General features: G+C 35.8%; 1 protein-coding gene across 3 annotated transcripts in view; it reads left to right on the plus strand.

Annotated features, from left to right (window-relative positions):
- Positions 1-400: 400 nt before the first annotated feature.
- PTAR1 (protein prenyltransferase alpha subunit repeat containing 1) overlaps positions 401-20723 on the plus strand; it is a 46799-nt gene continuing 26476 nt past the window's right edge. The window contains exons 1-5 of one of the 3 annotated variants that reach the window (XM_023537347.1): positions 462-594; positions 1690-1897; positions 9306-9475; positions 18263-18329; positions 20609-20664. In XM_023537347.1, coding sequence (XP_023393115.1) covers positions 18279-18329; positions 20609-20664 — 107 coding nt within the window. In that variant the 5' untranslated portion in view covers positions 462-594; positions 1690-1897; positions 9306-9475; positions 18263-18278. Of the gene's footprint in view, positions 595-1689; positions 1898-9305; positions 9476-18262; positions 18330-20608; positions 20665-20723 lie in introns of all 3 variants that reach the window. The other 2 variants (XM_011371294.2, XM_011371293.2) reach the window with 2 other exon arrangements.

Below are 20723 nucleotides of genomic sequence, written 5' to 3' on the forward strand. Positions count from 1 at the left end.
GGTGAAACTTTCCTCCAGGGACGCTTGGGGACTTGGCTGCTTCCCTGAACAGCTAAGAATTGGGATGGCAAGGTGTCCGGTCAGTCTCTGGCTCCGGGGTAGTGACTTGAGGATCCTTGCTCTTAAGCTCCGAGTAGACTAGAAATTAAAATAGAATGTATAAAACAGCGACCTGAGGTAACTTTGTAATTAAGTCAGCAGTACCTTTTCGGACGCTGAGAAACTCTGTTAGGGGTAACTGGTTAGGGGGGTAACAGGAGGAAGCCGCAGACTAACCACACCGGCTCAGTCTCGGCGGGCACCACGCCCCGGCCTCCAGCAAGTTGAACCGGAAGTGCTCGGCGGCGGGGGCGGAGGCGGGGGCGGGGGCGGGGGCAGGGCGGAGGCACAGGGGCGGAGGCGGGAGGGCGGCCAAACCGGCGCACACGCGCGCGCTCCCCGCAGAACTCCCGCCGGCTGCGCGGCGCTCTCCCGGAGGCGCGCCCGAGCTGCCGTGGCCGCCGCCAACATGGCCGAGACGAGCGAAGAGGTGGCGGTGCTGGTGCAGCGGGTGGTGAAGGACATCACCAACGCCTTCAGGAGGAACCCGCACATGTGAGTTGCGCGCAGGCGGTGTCCGCGCCTCCACCGCCTCCGGGGGTCGTCGGGGCCGGGCGGGGGCGGGGCCAAGCCTCGAGCCGACCTCGGGCGGCGGCGACAGGACGGCGGATCCTGGCCCGAGTTCCCCTCGTAGGAGGTGACAGTGTGAGGTCGCAGCCGGACCGTTGTGGGCCGCCGCGGGGCCCACTTACTGCTACTGGAACGCGCTCACGATTGAGTCCCTAGAAGTGACCTCAGAAAATCAAAACTGTTTGTTGTGCTCTGCCTTCCACTCCTTTCCCTGGAGTTCGAGAAACTCGAAAGACATGATCCTTGTGTCCACATCCTACGTTTACTTAAGGTAAACGGGCACACGCACAGTGTGTGTTTGTATGCTTTGTAAACAGAACTCTTTTGAGGGTCATCCGGACGTTGGTAAGAGGGGTTACCGATCATCTTATCCTCAGTGGGTCAGAACCCCCTCATTTTGCTAAACAGGAGGTTGAGCTGCTTTTGCCTTTCTCCTTACTTGTCCCAAGATTGTAGAGCGACTCCGATGAAACAATTTATTTGAAGGTGAACAGAGCATTCTCAAGAGTGTAGCCTGTGTAGGCACGGGATGGGTTTGATGTAAAGCAGATGAAACCTCGACACTTTTTAGCATTACCTGATTCATAGTTACAGGGAGCAAGCATATTAACTTTTTTTAATCCAAACGCTGCTGCTCTCTTTAAGTAGAACACCGCTGGGAAGATACCAGAAGAAACTGTATTCTTTCTGACAACTTCTGCTTTTATGTAGCAAGTGAAAAGGAAGAGATATCTAAAGTAGAGATATGTCTACAACGTTATACAAAAAAGTTAGGAAGAATCAAAGAGTGTAGCCCTTTTCCTATCCCTCATCCCTTCTTCCCCCTAGAAGAAAGAAACATGGAATCCAATTTTATGTTTTTCATTTTATCTAATTGTTTCTAGAGTTTTTTTTAAAAAAATGTTTTATTCTTTAAACTAGAACACGTGAATTACTTTTTAAGGATTCTAACTTCTTAAGCTTTTCTGCCTAAAAGAGGTGCCAAACCTATATCTAAATGAAGTGTTCTTTTCCTTTAAGGTGATGCTTATAAAAGAATTAAGAAGCCCTCAGATGTCTTGCTCCCTTGTGGCACACAATTGGAGACCTGCAACTGTGCCTCATTAAAAACAAAACACTAATGGCCTCAAAACACCTGCCACTTCTGACAACATCTACTTCCTTTTCCCTTGTGATTGCTGCCTTTTTCAAAATGAGTGTTTGGAATGATTTCCTGGCAGTAACCATAGTGGGTACCAAGCCTTCTAAAGAATGCTTTGATGCTTTGTATATCAGTCTTTCAATTCCTTTTTGAGAATGCTAGCTTTAGTACAGATAAAGGACATCCTCAGGAAAAAAAAGTTGGATAAGTGAAAGGCTATTTTTTTGTCATTGGTGTTATTTTTCTTGAAGAAATTATAGCAGAGGTTAGAAAGAATTCTAATAAATACAGTAATCACCTTAGTTTCTCCTCTTTGATGTAAATTAGAAGAGCATCAGTATTGTATATTTGAAGAAACAGATTGAGTGTTCATTGGCATGGCAGGTTGACACAATGCTGCTTGGAACACATTCCATTTCTTCTGGATCATATTTACTGAAATTCATAAAGGACTTTAACACCTTCCTTTTCTTCTGGATCACATTTACTGAAATTCATAAAGGACTTTAACACCTTCCTTAATGATATTTTTATGGTGTAATCTCATTAATGTGCTCTCTCAATGCATAATTTCTAATTATTAATAAGCATTTGGGTCATTCAAGGTTTAAAAGTATTAAAATGGGTATTTGGAATAATGGTATATAATATAGGCCTGAAAAATTAACTCATTGCCTAATATTAATTTTAGTACATATTCCCTACAATAACAATATCTTCAGTAATATTATTATGTATCTTTAAAAATGTCTTATAATTTAGACTTTTCAAAGTTGCCCATACTTTCCCCACAATCTAGCCTTTTTTTCCAAAATAAAGAGACTGCATTTCTAGTTAAGAGGGGGGAAAAACATCATTTATCTTGAAAGTAGTACCTAATTACATTTTTCAGTATTAAAGTTTTTTATTTTTTACTTTTTGTTTTCCTTTTTTCTCCAAACATAAGATAGATTATATTTTTATTAGCCGATATCTACTCCATTAAACATACTGACTTTGTAGAAATATCTAGGAGTCGTCGAAGGTGCAGTGGTTGAGGTATGAATTTTGTTACTTGTAGGTGTGGATAGATTACCTTCTCTCAGCCTCACTTTCCTCTTAATCTAGTAAGGCTGATAAGAACATAGGAAAATCACCTCACACAGTGTCTGGAACTTAGTTGCCACTAGGTAAATATTAGACTTAACCTGAATTCCTGTGTTTCTCAGAAAATAAATTTGCCAGCTAAATTATGAATGAGAAGCTCTTTATGAACTGAAAAATACCATATAAATGTTATTTGTGTAGTTGACTCTTAGAGACTACTATTGGAAAAACTGAAGGCTTGCCCTAGGGACTGGTGTTAGCTGAATGTATAGATCCTGTGCTAATGTGGAAAACCAATTGTTTACAGTGAAATTAGGGTCATGTCAAAGGTCTCTAGCAAGTTATTTTTTATTACTCTTATTTATTGAACTCTCACTATGAGGTGCTGTACATACAATGTTGAGAGAATGGAATAAGAAGTACAATACAGTTATTACACTTAAAGCACTCAGAAATATTTGGTGTTGAAAATGTTCTGTATCTGTTCTCTCTCATATGGTAGCTACTACCCATATGTAGCTATTGATGCTTGAAATGTGGCTAACGTGAATGAGGAACTGAATTTTAAATTTTATTTACTCTTAATTGATGTATATGCAATGGCCACATATGCACGGTGACTACTGAATTGCACAGTGTAGGTCTACGTGGAAACCTAAGACCTACCTGCAGAAACAATAAATTAACCCTGCAAAGTTGTTAATGGTAAAGGCTGGACAAAAGTGGGGTGAGCAAGTACTGTGTGAGTCTGTTGGAAATAGAAGGGAGGCTGGGTTTTGAGCTGAACTTCGAAGGATAAGTAGGATTCACAGTCTGCGAGGGAGCCAGAAGCCTCCACAAAAAACAGTAAATTAAGCCAAAATAGCAAAATGTGATTTAAAAGATACAATAGGGCCATATTACGGAAGTCTTTGACTGTCTGGTTTAGTTTCCCATGTACGCATTAAGCAAAAAAACACTATTAGACAGATACAGTGCTAGTCTCTGGACATATGGGATTAAGTGGGATGTAGATTGATGAACACACCACACGTAGTCCCTGCCCTAATGGAACTTTAAACAGATCAACACAGAGATTATGAAAAGAGCCCCAAAGGATGAGTATACTTTGAAAGAATAATAACAGGCTTAGTTTAGATTAGAAGGTCAAGGTTTTTTTTATTTTTTTATTTTTTAGAAAAATTGATATGTGAGCGATGGATAAGAGTTGGCTTAGGGAAAATACACTTCTTAGGCAGTGGTTAGGCCCCAGTGAAAGTTTTTGAGTAAGGGAGTAGTAATGAAAAGCAGTTGTAGATAGTCTGCAAGTTGAACTGAAGAGTCAGAAACCGTGTAGTCTTCTTACATTTGATTTTTTTAAATCTATTTAAATAGTTATATAGTTGTAAAAGTTTGCGTTTGGAGTCTGTCAGTCCTGGGTTTGAATCTTGGCTTGTCATTTACTAGCTGGGTAGAATTAGATTCTTTGCTCATTTTAAAAATGGGGTTTAAATTTCTGCTTTATAAGATTATTATGCAGAATAAGTGAAATAGTGTATGTAAAACCTAACAAAATATTGCATACATTAAACAGTAATAATTTGTGTAGCTGTTTTCTAAATAGGGTCAGTAATATAATTTCAGTGATACACAAAATTAGTAGTCTTTAGAATTGGGAAAGCCTATGAGGGCTCTTGAAATAATTTAATCACCAGTAAAGTTTTAATTATTGATATGCAAGGGTCAGTTCCTTTAGAACATTTGTTAACCTTCCTTTTTGGTCATTCTGGAAAAAATTCCAATGTGAAGAGAAAATAAAATAACTGTTAGATTTAAAAGATTTACACTGCTTCCTGAATCCTTGGAATGTTTTCTGTTTAGTCCCTCCACATTGCACAGTTTGGTTTTAATATTTGGGGACCATCCTTCCGTCCTGGTAGGAAAGCCGATCAATATTTTGTAACTAATCTGTCCGCATACTCTAGTTGATTGATGTTTCCTAAAAGTACAGACAAGAGAAACTGTCTAAACAAGGAAGAACAAAGTATCAGTTATATGAACTTTGAACTTCATCTGAAAGTCAGTGGATCCCCATTATGAAGTGAAGCACTCAAGAAATATGTACTATGCTGTGTATGATCTTTTTAAGTAAACGTGTTGGGTTAGTAGTCCATGTTGATATTCCCTTGGAACAGCTTTCAAAAGTAACCTAAAAACAGCATGTAGTATCTCTTTGAAAAGATTAGAACTTGTACCAAATCTTCATATCTTTAAAAGTCCTATGACCTTGGCAATGCAGGTATTTACTTGAGTATCCTTGTTAAATACCAAGAATCTCAATTTCCAGAAACCTGAAAATAGAAAAGAATGGAATTTGATGGTAGTGAGAGAGTCAGAAATTTCTAAGACTGTTTGGAAATAAATTTGATATTTATAGCACATTCATTGCAACCATTTAAAATATATAAATTAGTAGGAAAATGATTAATGTGAATTAGGTTCTTTTTTTTAAAAAAAAAAAAGAATTATAGAGGAGTATGTCTAATATAACCCCACTTTTGTAAAGTACTTAGAAAAAAAGGATGTATACCCAAATATAATAGTGGTAGAGGAATGACAGATGTCTTTTAGTTTGTTTTTTTTTTCTTCCTGAGTCTTCCAGCTTTTCTTGCGTATGAAATTAAAATTTAAATATCAGAAATCTAGAAGGAATTAATCTAAATCCTGCTTGCTTTCACTGATGTCTTTCTCTTCACTCTGGCTTCAAGGGTTTGGAGCTAAGTATTGGGAGGTCCAGATTTTTAGTTTAGCCACTGGCAGTATGACTTTGGGTAATCCTATTGACCTCATTGAACCTCAGTTTCCTTAACTGATAAAAAGAGAGATTGGAGGAATGAGATTCCTTCCAATTTTCTGGAATCCTAAATTGTCTGGAAAAAAGTGGACTGTGACCTAAGGGACTAGGCACAGAAGTTTGAAGTTAAGCACACTGTTATTTGGAAGCTTACTGACCTACCTATCTTTAAAAAGTACATGTTATATTTTTAGGAAGCAGCAGAGTACTGTATCTTAGGATCAAATAACTTTTCAAAGGCTTAACATTCCTTGCCTCAGCTTCTCATTATCGATTAAGGAACTTTTTAGCTTAATCTCAAGCTGTTTACTGAATTAATGATAACATACTTCATCTTTGCTTAACACTTTATAGTTTACCATATTCTTCATATTGTATTATTCGCTTTTTGTAATAGACAGGGAAGGCATTATTCCTGTATTTCAGATGAGGATACTGATGGCAAGTGACTTGCCAAATTCTCATTGACTGTCAGTGGTAGAACAGAGACTGTCTGGAACCCTGGACCTCGGAAGATGAGTGCTTTTGTCTCTACATCTTACATCTCTTTTAATTTTTTATTTCCTAGTGCTTTACATTCCCCGATATGACTATTTTCATTCTTACATGAGAATAACTGCTGGGTTTTTCAGTCATAAAATTTGAAAGCTGAATGAGACCGGGCAGCCCTTTTCCTTTATTTAGAGCTATAATGCAATTCTGCCATTCTTGAAATGAGGAAAATGAGGTCTATGAAGGCCAAGTGACATGATCTACATATCTCTTTGACAGAGCTAGGACTTGGACCCACTGCAGTAGAAAGGAAATCAAAGGTAACATTCTTTTGCAAAATCAAGAAGCGATATCCTTTGAAAATTATTTATTTGAATTTTATCACTGAATTGCAAGGATAATAAGCCTTTCAATAGCAGTTATTGAGCACCTGCTATATCCAAGACATTGTTGTTTTTTAAATTATTTATTGGACGAATGACAGCCAACTAAAGCTATGTGAGAGCTCTCTGTGTGTGTGTGTGTGTGTGTGTGTGTGTGTGTGTGTGTGTATGTACGTACACGTGTACGTGCACACGCGTGCGCCTGCCCACGCAGATGGCTCTGTTCTGTCATTTGGGAACCAAATTATTAGTTAGGTATTTTATTTTTTATATAGTGAACGAGGCAGGTTTTTACATTTTGAATTTCATTATATAAATCCCCCCCCAAAAAACAGACTATACCCAAAAACTAGGATTCTTTTATTCTTGTTACTCTAACATTCATATTGTTGACTTTTGCAGTTCTTCGAAGTGTTATAAGTGGTTGTTGCACTTCAAAGAACAAACTTTCTTGAAATAATTGCACTGAGATTTTTCTTTTTTCTTTTTTTAACTGTAATTCTAGTTTGTTTGGTTTATTTATTTATTTATTTTTTAATGTTCTGCTTCATGTAGTATTTCCTGAACACCAGGAAATACCAGAGATTCCAACATATATTAGTTAGATATAGATCTAGATGTGGCTGGTTGTCCTATCACCAAATACAAATGCAAAAACATTTTAAAATATGTACTGGATGTTGACCTCAAATGCTCTCTCAGCATTGACTTATTTTTCCTACAGAACTTTATATTACTGGGATGGCAATGTGATAACATTATAGATACTGATACAACTCCCTAGCAAACCTATAAGCTTTGTGAAATTTGGGACTCCCTTGTTTTGTTTTTGTTTTTGTTTTTGTTTTGTCTTTATTGAAATAGACAATTATTTACATTTTACATTCAGTGAGGTTTTTTCCCACTTATAATTGGCATACAATAATATACCAGTTTGTTTTATTCATTTTCTCATTTTCAGAAACTAACACTGTACCCAGTAGACTTGTAAAATGATAGTATTTTAGATAGTATTTTAGATAGTATTGACATAGTATATTGAACCACTTACAAGTACCCAGTAGACTTGTAAAATGATAGTATTTTAGATAGTATTTTAGATAGTATTGACATAGTATATTGAACCACTTCTGAATCAACTGAGCCAGTTATCAGGACACAGAGCCTTAGGTCTCAAAATCTACTTTCAGATTGTTAGCTTGAAAGGATGGTTAGCGACTTAAAACCCCTAGAGTACCCTTCTTTATTGATATGTATATATATTCCTGTGTCACTAATGAAGTGATCAGTAGAAAGTAGGTTACCTTTAAGCTATTCAGTTTAGAGTTTCCAGGTGGGATTTTTAGTACCAGAGCCTCCTACCAATTTGTGTTGGTACCTAATGGAAAAAGAGGGCTTTTCTTATAAGCTGTAATTGGACATGTTTCCTTCTCTTTTCATCTATCACTCTACTGTCTTTTTGGTGGGGGAATCCCAGGGACATAATAAATAATGTCACAAGCTCTGAAATCCAGTTTTTTATTTTGTATTTTAGAAACACATTTAAGAAAATCCGTTTAGGCACTCAAAAAATATTGTTATGTCAACTGTTGTTAAAAGGTTTCTTGTTCACTAATTGAGTAAAAGAAGGACATACTATTTGAGAAAGAATATTTCATGTAGACGAGAATTTTAACTTTTATTTGAGAGGCATGTATGGAAGTTTTGCAAAAACATTTCATTTGCTGCTGCTTTTACTATGTAATTCAACTGCTCTACGTATTTGTTAAATCTAAGCCTGTAATATACATTTTCAGCTTAAGTTGAGGTGGATTGAGGGATATAGGTGCCATGAAAATGATCTAATTATGAAATGTATTTTGTATGTTAACATTTATTAGTGTGTTTTATTCAATTAAATATAAAGGATTATAAAGAAAAAAAAAATGGCTCCCAATCTCCATGACAAGATAACCTTTATTGATAATTCGTTTCTGTTGCACATTTATTAGCAGGCAAGCGTAAATACAATTATTAACATTTTTTAAAAATAGTAATAACAAGTGATTAGAAAATTTAAGCTATATAAAAGTAATGTCCTTCCTCTCCCCAGAAGTTTCTTTGTATCCTTCCCATAATTTTTTAATGCATCTATCTTTTTTAAAATATGAAAGTCTTTGTGCTGTACACTGTGTTTGGCATTTTACCTTTTTTGTTTGTTTCATACAGCTTGGCACCGTTTCCATACCAGCTTATACAGATCTACCTTAGTTTTTATACCTCTATCACACGGATAAACTATATTTATTTTACCAATTTTCTATTGGTACATATTTAGATTATTTCCAGTTTTGTTGCAGTGTTATAACAAACATCCTATTCATATATTTTGGTATAGGATCATTTCTGAGCAGTGGAATGGCTGGATCAAAGAGTATGGGTATTCAGAATTTTGAAAGACATTTTCAAATTTCCATCCGAAGACTGATTTTTATTCCTGTCAACAAGGAATACAGCATACTAATTTTCCTGTACTGTTGTCAGTATTTAAAAATAAAAAACAAAACTTTTTTTTTCATTTCTACCCATCCAGTAGGTGAGCTAAATAATATTTTTAAGAAAGGGAAATATGTGAATTAAAAAAAAAATACTCTGTGGAATTGAAAATTTTGAAAAGACTAGTATTCTTATCTTTAATTCTTTTTTTGTTTTGCATATTAAGAGATGAAATTGGCCTGATCCCATGTCCTGAAGCTAGGTATAACCGGAGTCCCATTGTCCTGGTTGAAAACAAACTTGGTGTGGAGAGCTGGTGTGTCAAGTTCCTTTTACCATATGTCCACAACAAGCTCATTTTGTACAGAACAAGAAAGCAGTGGTTGAACAAAGATGGTAAGTATGAACTCTGTCTTCCTTTGTTTTTGAAAAGTATCATGGAATATAGTAGGAAGAATCCTCTCTGGGTATTGACATTCCTAAAGTCTAGTTTTGCCTCTTATCATTCCCTCCCTAGGTGGGTACTTAGCCTCTGTCAAGTAGGAGTTTGGACTCATCCTTAGTTTTCAAATTTTGCATCCATCTATAGTGATACTCTGGAAGGTGCCCCAAGCAAGGTGCCAGGCCACCTATTGCAACATGAGCCATAAATTAGAGCAATTCTGATTTTATCTTTTTATATATTGGGGTCATTTATTAAGTTTTATTTGAGGAAGACATCCTATGACTAAAAAAAAAGTTTGAAAATTACTGAAGAGGATTGTAGTTGCTACAAGCTCCAATTCTCTGATTTTTAAATGCTTTCGTTCTTTATGAACGATAGACCTCATTTTAGTAGCAGTCCAAATGAGATAATGGGAAGGTATGATGGTAGTAGTTATACTGTGAACCAGGTTAGTGATTTACGAAGGTGCCATTGCAACTGTGAATCCCAGTTGAGCTCTGGCCCTCTTCGTCCTGTTCCTCTGTGGATGTGAGCAAAAGAAAACCATCTCAGCATTCACTTTTGCTCCTCTGAGGTTGTTCTTTGCTGCATCAGACAACACCTGTTCATTTTTCCTGGTCTCTTTTCTCAGTTTTCCCCCATATGTGATATTAAGCCTTGTTGTGCACACATTATTTACTTTTTTGGAAAGTACTCATCCAAGACCATGGTCTTGACTGTTTTTGTAAAGCTCTCCTGCCCCTTCCTACATATAGCAGTACCTTCAAAAGTGCTCAGTATGCCTAGTGGCTAATTTGAGTAAGAACTTTGTTTCCTGAAGAATTTTACTTACTAGTTTGGTAGCCATTACCAAGAGCCTACTCATGACAGAAGCTGTTCTAAATATTTTAGGGGATAAAAAGATAAATAATGTTCTCTTTACTCAAGAAGCTTACAGTTGAGTGAAAAACAATTTCTTTGTGGATTGTTACCAAATGTATGACATAGCAATTTCCTTATATTCCTCTCAGCTTTCCCCTTAACATACTGTTATAATAGGTTAATAGCACTTTTCCCTATTTAGACCAATAGAAAAGGAGTCTAATTTGAAGATTTAATGTGTGAAGTAGTTTCTATTTTCTGTGTGTTTCACTCATTTAGTCCTCTGATATACATCTTAATTAAAAGGCTATATGTCGTTTATGGCATAGGTTTAGTTTGTGGCATCAACTTAAAGGTATAAGTTTAGGCATAAACTTTAAGGATATTTATATGTTGTTAGACCCTCTTTTGTTCTCCATTCTATCACTCTGTAGTATGTGTCAGTAACATTAAGGTACGAAGTAACACCAAATGAATCCATCAGGTTATTTTTTTTACAAAGCTGTATTATCTGTGTTCAGATGCACAAAAATGTATAATTGGGCCAATACATATATAACTCAGGCGGGGGGTGGGGAAGCAGAATGATGCTCTTGTAGAGAAGAAGCAGTATAAATTTTAAAACATCAAAGACTATTTTTGGCTCAGATGATTATTTTTTGACCATGTATGCTAGCTCGATCTGCCTTCTTCCTGTAGCCTTCCAAGTCCTCTCCATTTACCTGTTTCTTGTGTTTCTGGACACTGCACAGTCGGTATTGCTAAATCTCCTCATTGTGTAGTTTTGTTCTTGATAGGCCCGGGAGGACCTGGGCAGAAGATCAAATGGTTAAGCTCATTTATGAGAATAGCTAGCATCTAAACTTTGAATTCTGAGGCAGCTGTGCATGTGTACAGAAGCGCCTTGATTTTATCCTAACCTATATTCTCATGGAAGCAATTTTCACTTTCACTCATTTGGTGGGTAGGGACATCAGAGTTCAGTGTGGTGTCACATAAAGCTCAGGTTGTATTATCAGTAAAAATATGGAAGTGAATTTCTGGTCTGACACTTGAAAAACCTGACTCACATAAGTTGTGAACCGAAGCAGCTAGAACATAGAGGTGAATCTTGCTAAGAAGAAAAAGTAAAATATTTGGAGAAAGCAAGTATTTCATCAAAAATGCTGTACCTTTAAAACAGTTTTTGTAGAAAACATGTATAAAAAGAATCAAGTGAAGAAATCTGACAATTTAAGAACAATTTCAGAAATGTCAGTGCCTGTGTGATTGATCATGCCAAAATCTTAAGCATCCCTTAAGAATGTATTCTGTAACTGAATGTGACCTTTATTCTTGGGATAGATTTTCTTTTTAACGAAACTGAATTCATGCTCTCATTAATATGCTAAATTCCTTACATATTTGGAAAGCATCTGTATTAGTCAGGGTTCTCCAGAGGAACAACCAGTAGAAATTTATATATATAAAAGATTGATTATAATGTTGGCTTGCATGATCTTAGAGGCTGAGATCTGCTTTCTGCAAGCCAGAGACCCAGGAAAGCTGGCATTGTATTTTAGTTTGAGTCTAATGGCCTAAGAACCAGGGAGCGCGTGGTTTAAATCCCAGTCTAACGACCAGAGAAGATGAGATGTTCCAACTCATACAGACAGACAGCAAAAAGAAGGGGGGGGGGGATGAATTCCTCCTCTTTCCTCCTCTTGTTCTGTTCAGGCTCTCGACGGATTGGATGATGCTCACCCACCTTGGGGAGGGCAGTCTACTTTACCCATGCTAATTTCATCTGGAAGCACCCTCACAGACACTCAAAAATAATGTTTAATAACATTTAGTCTGGGGATCGCATAGCCAGTCAAGTTTAACCATGGTTTAACTAAAATTAACCATCACAGCCTCCCTGTTCAATTACTTAGAAAGTGGTGTTTTTTAAAAGTTTGATGCAGAAATGGCCATATTTGGTTGGGAAGGGAACAATACTTTAATTTTTGAGAAATCCAAGAGCAAAATCGACAGCATTGGGATCCTGACTGGGTAGAGCTCTGCCCCGCATTTTAACTGTCTCCAAGTGTGCCCTTCTGTCATCATCTTTTGCTCCTCCCTCTTTCTCACAACCTCTGTTCCCTAACTTAGCTATCTCTGTAACAACCATCTTTGGCTCTCCATTCCTTATTTCTCATCAGGACAAATGTCATCACTTCTTAATGGGTCTACACCATTTTCAATGTGTCTTCTGTAATTCATGTCCATCATGCCACTAGCCAGTTGTTTCAAACAGTACTTCCCAGGAACAGTCTGAAAGATACTTTTCTGAAATGTATATCTACTCATTTCATGATATCTTGCAGGGTCATGTTAGAGGTCAAACTATTCGGCATGATATTCAAGGGCCTTTATAATCTGTCTACATTACCACCCCTTTCCTCTATTTTAAATTCAGTATCAGAGGTTGTAGATTCTCAGCCCCTAGACCAAAGCCCACCTACCAGTATGTTTTGTTTTTGTTTGCGTAATGTTTTTAAAATTGTTTTTAATTAGTTGGGTAAACATTTACAATCAGGATGAACTTTTTAAATTAGGATAGAAATCTGAATTTCTGTCTTCACTTGAAAAATCAGAAGCCTTGGGTACATAAATTTCTGCATGGCACCAATTGGCTGGGGCTCATAGCCTCTGCTTTTCTCGACTAGGCAAGCTTTTTCTAGTTTACTACAACTTCCTCATGTCTTTCAGACACTGAGGCAGAATGTCAGTTGCTACTTACTATCATTTGCTTTAATATGTTTTGACAGTCTTTTGAACCCTAAAAGTATTTGGGTTTGCAGCCATTTGAAATACATTTCAGCCACTATGTACACGGTTCTAGTCTAGGACTTTGCTGTGTATTATTGCCTTACTTTCCTGCCTTTGCTGAGGCCAGGTTCCTGTCTTATGTTGCCATTATTGTTGCAGCTGCCAGCACAAACACACCCACACACCCATGAAGCCTTTTTGACTGCTCCAGGAAACAATCATTACTTTTCTGCACTTTTGTGGGAGTCCTTTATTCAAGCTGCTTGGGTAGTAACACCATACTTGATTGTAGTTGATTACTTAAATAACATTTTTTTCCCCCAGCTTGATTGCGAGTTTGTTAGAAAAAGATTATGGCTTGTCTTTCTTTACTCAGCACCTTATGTGTTCAGTAGACATTTATCAAATAAGTAATAAGAGTTTGGTAAGCAAGAGATTTTAGCTTAGTCTGGCTGTTGATTCAGTGACTCTATTCTATAATAAAGCCTCTCATGGTAACCCAAATGTTATTTTAGAGGAAGAGATTAACCAATCGAAGTTGATCTTGAATTTATTTCTAAATGCATGAAAACATATCTTTTTCAGAGACAGTTGTCAAATCCAGTGACTATTACCAGATAACTGCTGGCCTTGGGCCATTTCTACAATGCAGTGCAACAAAGAAAGCATATTGATTTTTCTCTGACTTTTCCGTAGCATCTTTATATCCTTTCCTGTTACAGCTGGAATTTAGCTACTTTCTTGTGTATATTGTGCCCTGATTCATTTTCTCCTTGTGATGTGATGATGAGTGAGTTATCTATTGGAGTGTGTGTAACAAAGGAACAGTTATTCGCTGGCATATGCTCTGATATTTGAAGAGAGATCTGTTTAACTTCAAGAGATTGTAAGATCAGTAGCTCATATTTTCTGAGTAAAACTGCAAAGGAAAATGGTATATAGTTGGTGAAATGTAGAGTCTTTGGGTCAGTCCTCACTCAAAGAGAATAATTGTAGACAGTGTGCTAGACTGCAAAGAGCATCTGCTTTGCAGAAACATAACTGGATTTACATTCAATTCATCAACACAGTGAAGTCACTCAGGAATGACTTTAAGCAAATTACTTAACTTGTTACTGTTTTCACACTGATAGGTCTCAGAGAGTTTTGTGGGGATCACATGAATTACTGTGTGTAAATGACCCAGCACAGTGCCTGGCATATAGTAGGCTCTCAGGAAACACTAGTGTTCTTTCTCTCATTTAGCCAGAGCCAGTGGGGAAGAAGAGCAGAAAAATACTTGTAATTCAGGAATGATTCTTCTATTACGTGCAATATTTCTAATCTAATTACTCCTTGCTTCATTGGCCCTTTCCCATTTCTGAAATTCCATTTCACTCCTACTTCTTGGATCAGGCTGGAATGCTTCCTGAACGAAGTCCTGTCTGAACTTGAGTCTTGAATCAGGAAGAGTTAGCAGTTTATCAAAGAGGCAGGGAGAAGGGCCTCTGACTGCATTTGTCACTAGGCACCACTGATTGTTGGTCGAGGCTTTTGATATGTCTTAAATCCTGAGATTCTTAAAAGTTGAGAAGTATCCCCTCTGCTCAGCAGTCACTGCTCAGAGAGCTCAGGAGATTATTTTCTTCCCTCTGGTGGCCCTCAATCCTGGTATTGCTTGTGGAACTGGTCTAGGAAATAGAAGCTTTGTGACAGGAGTTATCATTGAGTTCTTAACTGTGTCAGGTACTGTCCTAACTTTTCATTGTTAGGTATGCAAATTAAATGATTAAATGAATCATTTAATACCCCCATGAGATAGCACTGTTATTAGCTCCATTTTACACATGAGGAAGACATAGGCACAGAAAGATCACGTGATATATTTAGGAGCTTCCCAGTAAGTGGTAAAGCTGGGCTCTCACCCCAACAGTTGCTGTTGCCCTGCCAGCGGGGAACCCTCTGGTAAAGGAAGCATTACTTTAATTAGTCTTCCTCTCTTCATATAGCCACAAAATGAAAAGTGGGGACTTAGGTGTTTTCTGTGTTAGTTTTTGCCTTTGTTGTTGTACAGAATTATTTCCCTCATAGAGGATGAACTTGTCTTCATTTATGGGTAGAGTGGAAGACTTGCATTAGAAGTACAAACAGATAGCAACAACCATTGGTCACACACATACGTATGTATTTTTTTAACGCAGAAAGGAAGAATTCAAAAAATGAAATACCAATTTAAGTAATATGATGAATTTTGAAAAATTATAGACTTCAAAAGAAATTCTAAAGGCCTTACCATCATGCACAGATGTTTCCATATACCTGCGTAACAAACACGTTTCATTGTTTATTTTACAAATTTAGAAATTTAGACATTTTCACTGTAGGAACAACTGCCTCATTATTTTTGACTTCTCTAATTGGTTGATTTTGAAAATTTTTATTTTTTGGTAAGTAGCAGCAGTGTTTAGTCAAACAAGTATTGAGTTGTTTGTCAAACAACTGTGGTGAAATGAAACAAATCTCATTGCTCAGCACTGAAGTTTATGTTATCATTCCCATTTCACAGATAAGGAAACTGAAGTCCAAAGGTCAATAACTAAGTAAGATATACAGAGAACATAGAGATGAGATTGCTTTCAGCTAGGTAGGTCAGGAAAGCCTTTATGAAGAAAGATTTAAAAAAAAAAAAATTGGAGCGAGGAGGACGTTTCCTGCAGAGAGCATAGCAAGCAAGAAATCTATGTTATATCTAGAGAAGAGAAGGTAGGAAGATAAAGAGGTGTGTTTAGAAAATGGTCAAGTTTGGTTCAGGTAGAGTAAAGCACATGAGGGGAAAGTAGTGGAAAGCCTGGCTGACAAGGAGATTGGGACCAGGTTCTAGTTTCCTGGTATATTTCTCCAGCACTCTGTGCTGAAACACACTCTTGTACCCATAATCCTGAGCACACTGTGTGTGAAGTTACATGCCTCTTTACCTTGCTCAAACTTTTTTCCATGGTCTGCAATGCCCTTTACCACCTTATCTATTTATAGCCTTCCCTGAGTACTCCACAAAGATTTAATTGTCTCGTGGTCCCCAAAATGTGATATGTGTTTCTACTTCACACTTATTTCATTTTGCCTTACGTAATTGTTTACATCTTTTCTCCAACTAATGGGTAACCTAGAGGGCATCAGGTCTATTGATCATTATATCCATTCTCTCAATCCTGAGGGCCCAGTTTAATCTTTGCACATAGTCAATACTTAGAATATTTGTGGAATTAAGTGAATAATGGTATAGAACAAAATTGCATTTATGTTTTTTGGTAAATTAGCACCAGACACTACTAAAAGTAAAAGAAGGAAGAAGTTAAATTATTCTTTACAGAAATATTGTGTTTATGCATGTAATGCTTGTAATGAAGATAAAGGTAAAATATAAACATGTGCTAATTCTACTTTTTGTTGCTTGTTTATCAAGTATACTCAGTAGTAATGAAATCATAGGCTCACAATAAATGTTAATCTCTTATGAAGATAGTTGAGACGGGAATAATTGTTTTTCTTTTTTGCTAGAATATTTTTAAATGACTATAGGGATGTATTTATGTGTGTTTTTAGATTTTAAAAAATTTGTATTTTAAATACTGAGAATGCCCCAGTTATTTATTATTTCAGTTGCAGTATAATTGAGTTATTAAAAGCAGTCAGATGCTGACCTGCCACATACTAATAGGCAAATTTTCTTAAACTCTCTAAATGTCAGTATTCCTATCTGTAAGGTAAATCAAAAATATCTTGGACTGTGATTATGAAAATTCAATGAAATAATGTAAATAAAGCATTTATTCCTAGTACTCAATAATACTAAATAACTAAAATTTTTATTATCTTACTTAGCATTTAATATGAGTTTAGTAGAGGTTTCTTTAATTTAATATTATGACCTAGGTTGATCATCTTAAATCTAAAATTCTCTTTTTAGTTTTAGTAAAAAGAAAACAGTATGTCTAAATATTACTGATTTTGTTCTATGGAATATAGGCTTATGGAACTTATTCGAATATATAGGAATTCTGTCAAGACCATGATAGATAAATAGATAATGAATATATATAGGTTGTTCATAAGCTGAAAATAGAAAATAATAAATGAAAAATGGTTCATATTAATAATCGTAGATAAAGATGTAAATTAAAACAAGCAAAGTATAATTTGTTATTTTAGTAACATTTTTAAAAATATAATTATGTAGGTCAGAATTATGAGAACATAAGTACACTAATGTAACTCTTGGCAGTATTAATAAATATAGTCCATTTGGAGGACAATTTGGAAATGCTTAGTAGAAGCTATACTAATAATTATATTGTTCGACATAGTAGTTCTACTTCTAGAAATATATCCACAGAAGATAATCTGTGAGACAAAAAGTGTGTTTTAAAATGTTTTTAGCAATATTATCTATAACAGTAAACACCCTGAAGAATAAAATAGTTAATTAAGAGATTGTTATGCAGCAGTTAAAAATGCATACTGTAGCAATATAGGAGAATGCATATGTAACCATGTTGAATGAAAAACATAGAGCAAAATTTCATATTATCATTGCTATAGCTATGTAAAAATATGTATAAGAAAGGATAATCTTCTCAGAGATGGAAATGGATTGTGTGAAATAAATTGGATTATGAGTGATTTTTTTCCTCTTTTGAAAATTTACACAGTCAGTTCTTGAAATATTTGTGGGATTAAGTGAATAGTGGTATAGAAATTATTTCTTTTCCTTGGTAAATGTAAAATTAGTGCCAAAAACTAAAAGGATGAAGAGGTTGATTTGATTACTTCTTATAGGTATATTATAAAATTATTTTGGTGTCAACTTTTTAAAAAGAGTTATACTTAAAGTAGAGAAAATTTTAAAGATAATCTCCTTATCCCTGACAGTTTGGAACAAGGTGTATCTATTATTAAAATTAGTATGACATGAGATATATATATTTGTGTGTTAGTATAATGTGAGCTGTATATCTGTATAAAATGAAATAAAGAGGGCCTTAAAGAGAAGCCAAGCTTTAAACGATAGGACTATTCGTTTTTAATATGACTTCTCTTTATTTTAGAATTGATAGATGTCACATGCACCCTGCTGCTTCTAAACCCAGACTTTACCACTGCATGGAACGTGAGGTATGTCATGAAATTGAAATTGTCCAAATTTCCGAAGACATGTAAGCCCCATGCATTGTTAGTTTTTTTGAAAAATGAAATATAAACCATATATCCATGGCATCTTACACTTATTTCTTATACTCATTCTTTAAAATATCTCTATGACAATTCTGATATACACTTTGCTCCCTTTTGCATGTTTATGTCTGTTCTCTGTAAACTTCTTTCCTGAAATATAAGCTATTACGTTGAATTACAGTATACCATTTGATACATGCCTCTATTTTTTCCTTTTTAGGTGGGTAGGGGCAATCAGCATAATCGGTTGGTTAGTAAGGCATTGGTTAGTACATATGAGAAGCACTGCAGTGTGTAGGGTAAGCATCCAAGGTCAAGAACTTTTAGTCTCAGTTCAGTCACTAACATTGTGACTTTCGTGTACTAATCACATGAAGTCTCTGGCACTCGGTATTTTGGAAATGGATCACATTTTGTTGATATCTTAAGTTCTTTAATTCTCATTGTAGCTTTAAACAAAATATTTCATAGAAATATTAAAATTCAGACCAGGTTCATTTTTTTTCATTGAATTTTTTTCAGTTAAACAATATGTGTGTTTTTAAACACTTAGTGGTTCCTTAGACTAACACATTATCTAAGGGAAAGCAGGGTGCAAATTATAGATAATAAAATTGAAGTCCCATTGAACATTGTGAATGCATTTTAAATTTTCCTATAGGAAAGAGCCATTGATTATAGTTCTGTGTCTTTATAGATGACTTAGACAATATTTAATTTTCTTTGTATTTTAAGCAAGGTTATGTTTTGAGTTAGTGTTTTTTAATAACTATTGAACTTTGTATTTAACTGATTTTAGGTAACTTCTATTAAATGTCTTTTTAAAATTGTCTTTTGAATAATGATTAGATACTTAGAATGAAGAGTAAGAAAAGTACAAAATGAGATATGTGACTTTAAAAATTTACATAATTCCGATTTTCTTTTATGGAAAGCACCGCAATGGTTAGGGAATAGACTACAATGTTTATGAGTAGCTACTATATTCTAAAGACCATACTACAACTTTATGTTATCTCATTTAATTCACATATTTGACAGCATTTATTCATTCATTAGATATTTATTGATTAACTATTATGTGTTAGGTTCTAGACACTGGAAATAGAGCCACGAACAAAACAAACAAAAATCCCTGTCCTCCTGGAATTTTTATTCTAGTAGAAGAAGAAAAGCATTAAGGACATTCATAGGTAAAATATATAATAGATCGAGTGTTAGCAAATCCTGTGAGAAAGAAAGGAGAAAAGGAAGGTAGGGAAGGCCAGAAAGAGGATGGGAAGAGTGGTATTGCAGTTTTAAGTAGGGGACATTTGAGCAAAAACTAGCATGAAATTGGGAGTCAGGTTTTAAAACTTTAGCTATTGTATGGAAAGTAGACTGTAAGGGTACAGGGAGTGATTAGGAAAATTAAGAATTGGTTGCAGTAATTTAAGTGACAGATACTGGTGACTTGAAGTAGAGCTTGGTGGTAAAAGCAGTGAGAAGTTAAGATTCTCACTGTATTTTATAAACTATAGGAGCTTTGACTGTATTTAATAAACAGGTTTTAAAGACACAGATGGTGCATTGGAGGTAAGAGAATGAAGCTAGTCTAGGTTGACTGGTTTTTGGCCTGAGCAACTGAAAGGATGGAGTTGCCATTTACTGAAATAGGAACATCTGGAAGAGGAGTAGATTTAGGTGGGGGTTGCTGGTTGGAAGTCAAGAGTTCAGTTCAGGACGTTAGTTTTGTGTCTGGTTAGTTACTTGTGTATGAATCTAAAGTTCAGGTGAGAGTTCTAGGTCAGATGTACATTTGGGAATCACTAGAAAATATATGGTATTTAAAGTCATGAGATTGTTTGAGATACCCAGAGAAGTGGGTATAGATAGAGAGGAGAACCAGTCCAAAGACTAAGCCCTGGGACACTACAGGTTTCTTAAGTTGCACAGTCCAGTAGAGTAGCCACTAGCTACATTTGGCTATTGTGCCCTTGAAATGTGACTGGTCTCAGTTAAGATGTGCTGTAAGTGTAAACTACACATCAGATTTCATATCCCCCCAAATTAAAATATCTTATTAATAATTTTTATATTTATTACATGTTGAAATTATAATATTTTGGATGTAGTAAGTTAAATATATTACTTTATACTTGTTTTTAATGTAGTTGTAAAACCTTTTAATTACATAGATGGCTCCCGTTTGTGACTCACATTATATTTCTGTTGGACAGCGCTGTTCTAAAGTTTGCGAGATGAGGAAGAATCAGCAAAGGAGACTTTTAGGAAGGTACTATAAACTTACAACTGAGAGCTTTCTTAAGGGAAGGGTCCCTGTCTTGTCTTGTT

Source organism: Pteropus vampyrus, unplaced genomic scaffold (assembly GCF_000151845.1).
Source record: "Pteropus vampyrus isolate Shadow unplaced genomic scaffold, Pvam_2.0 Scaffold186, whole genome shotgun sequence".
Lineage (NCBI taxonomy): Eukaryota > Metazoa > Chordata > Mammalia > Chiroptera > Pteropodidae > Pteropus > Pteropus vampyrus.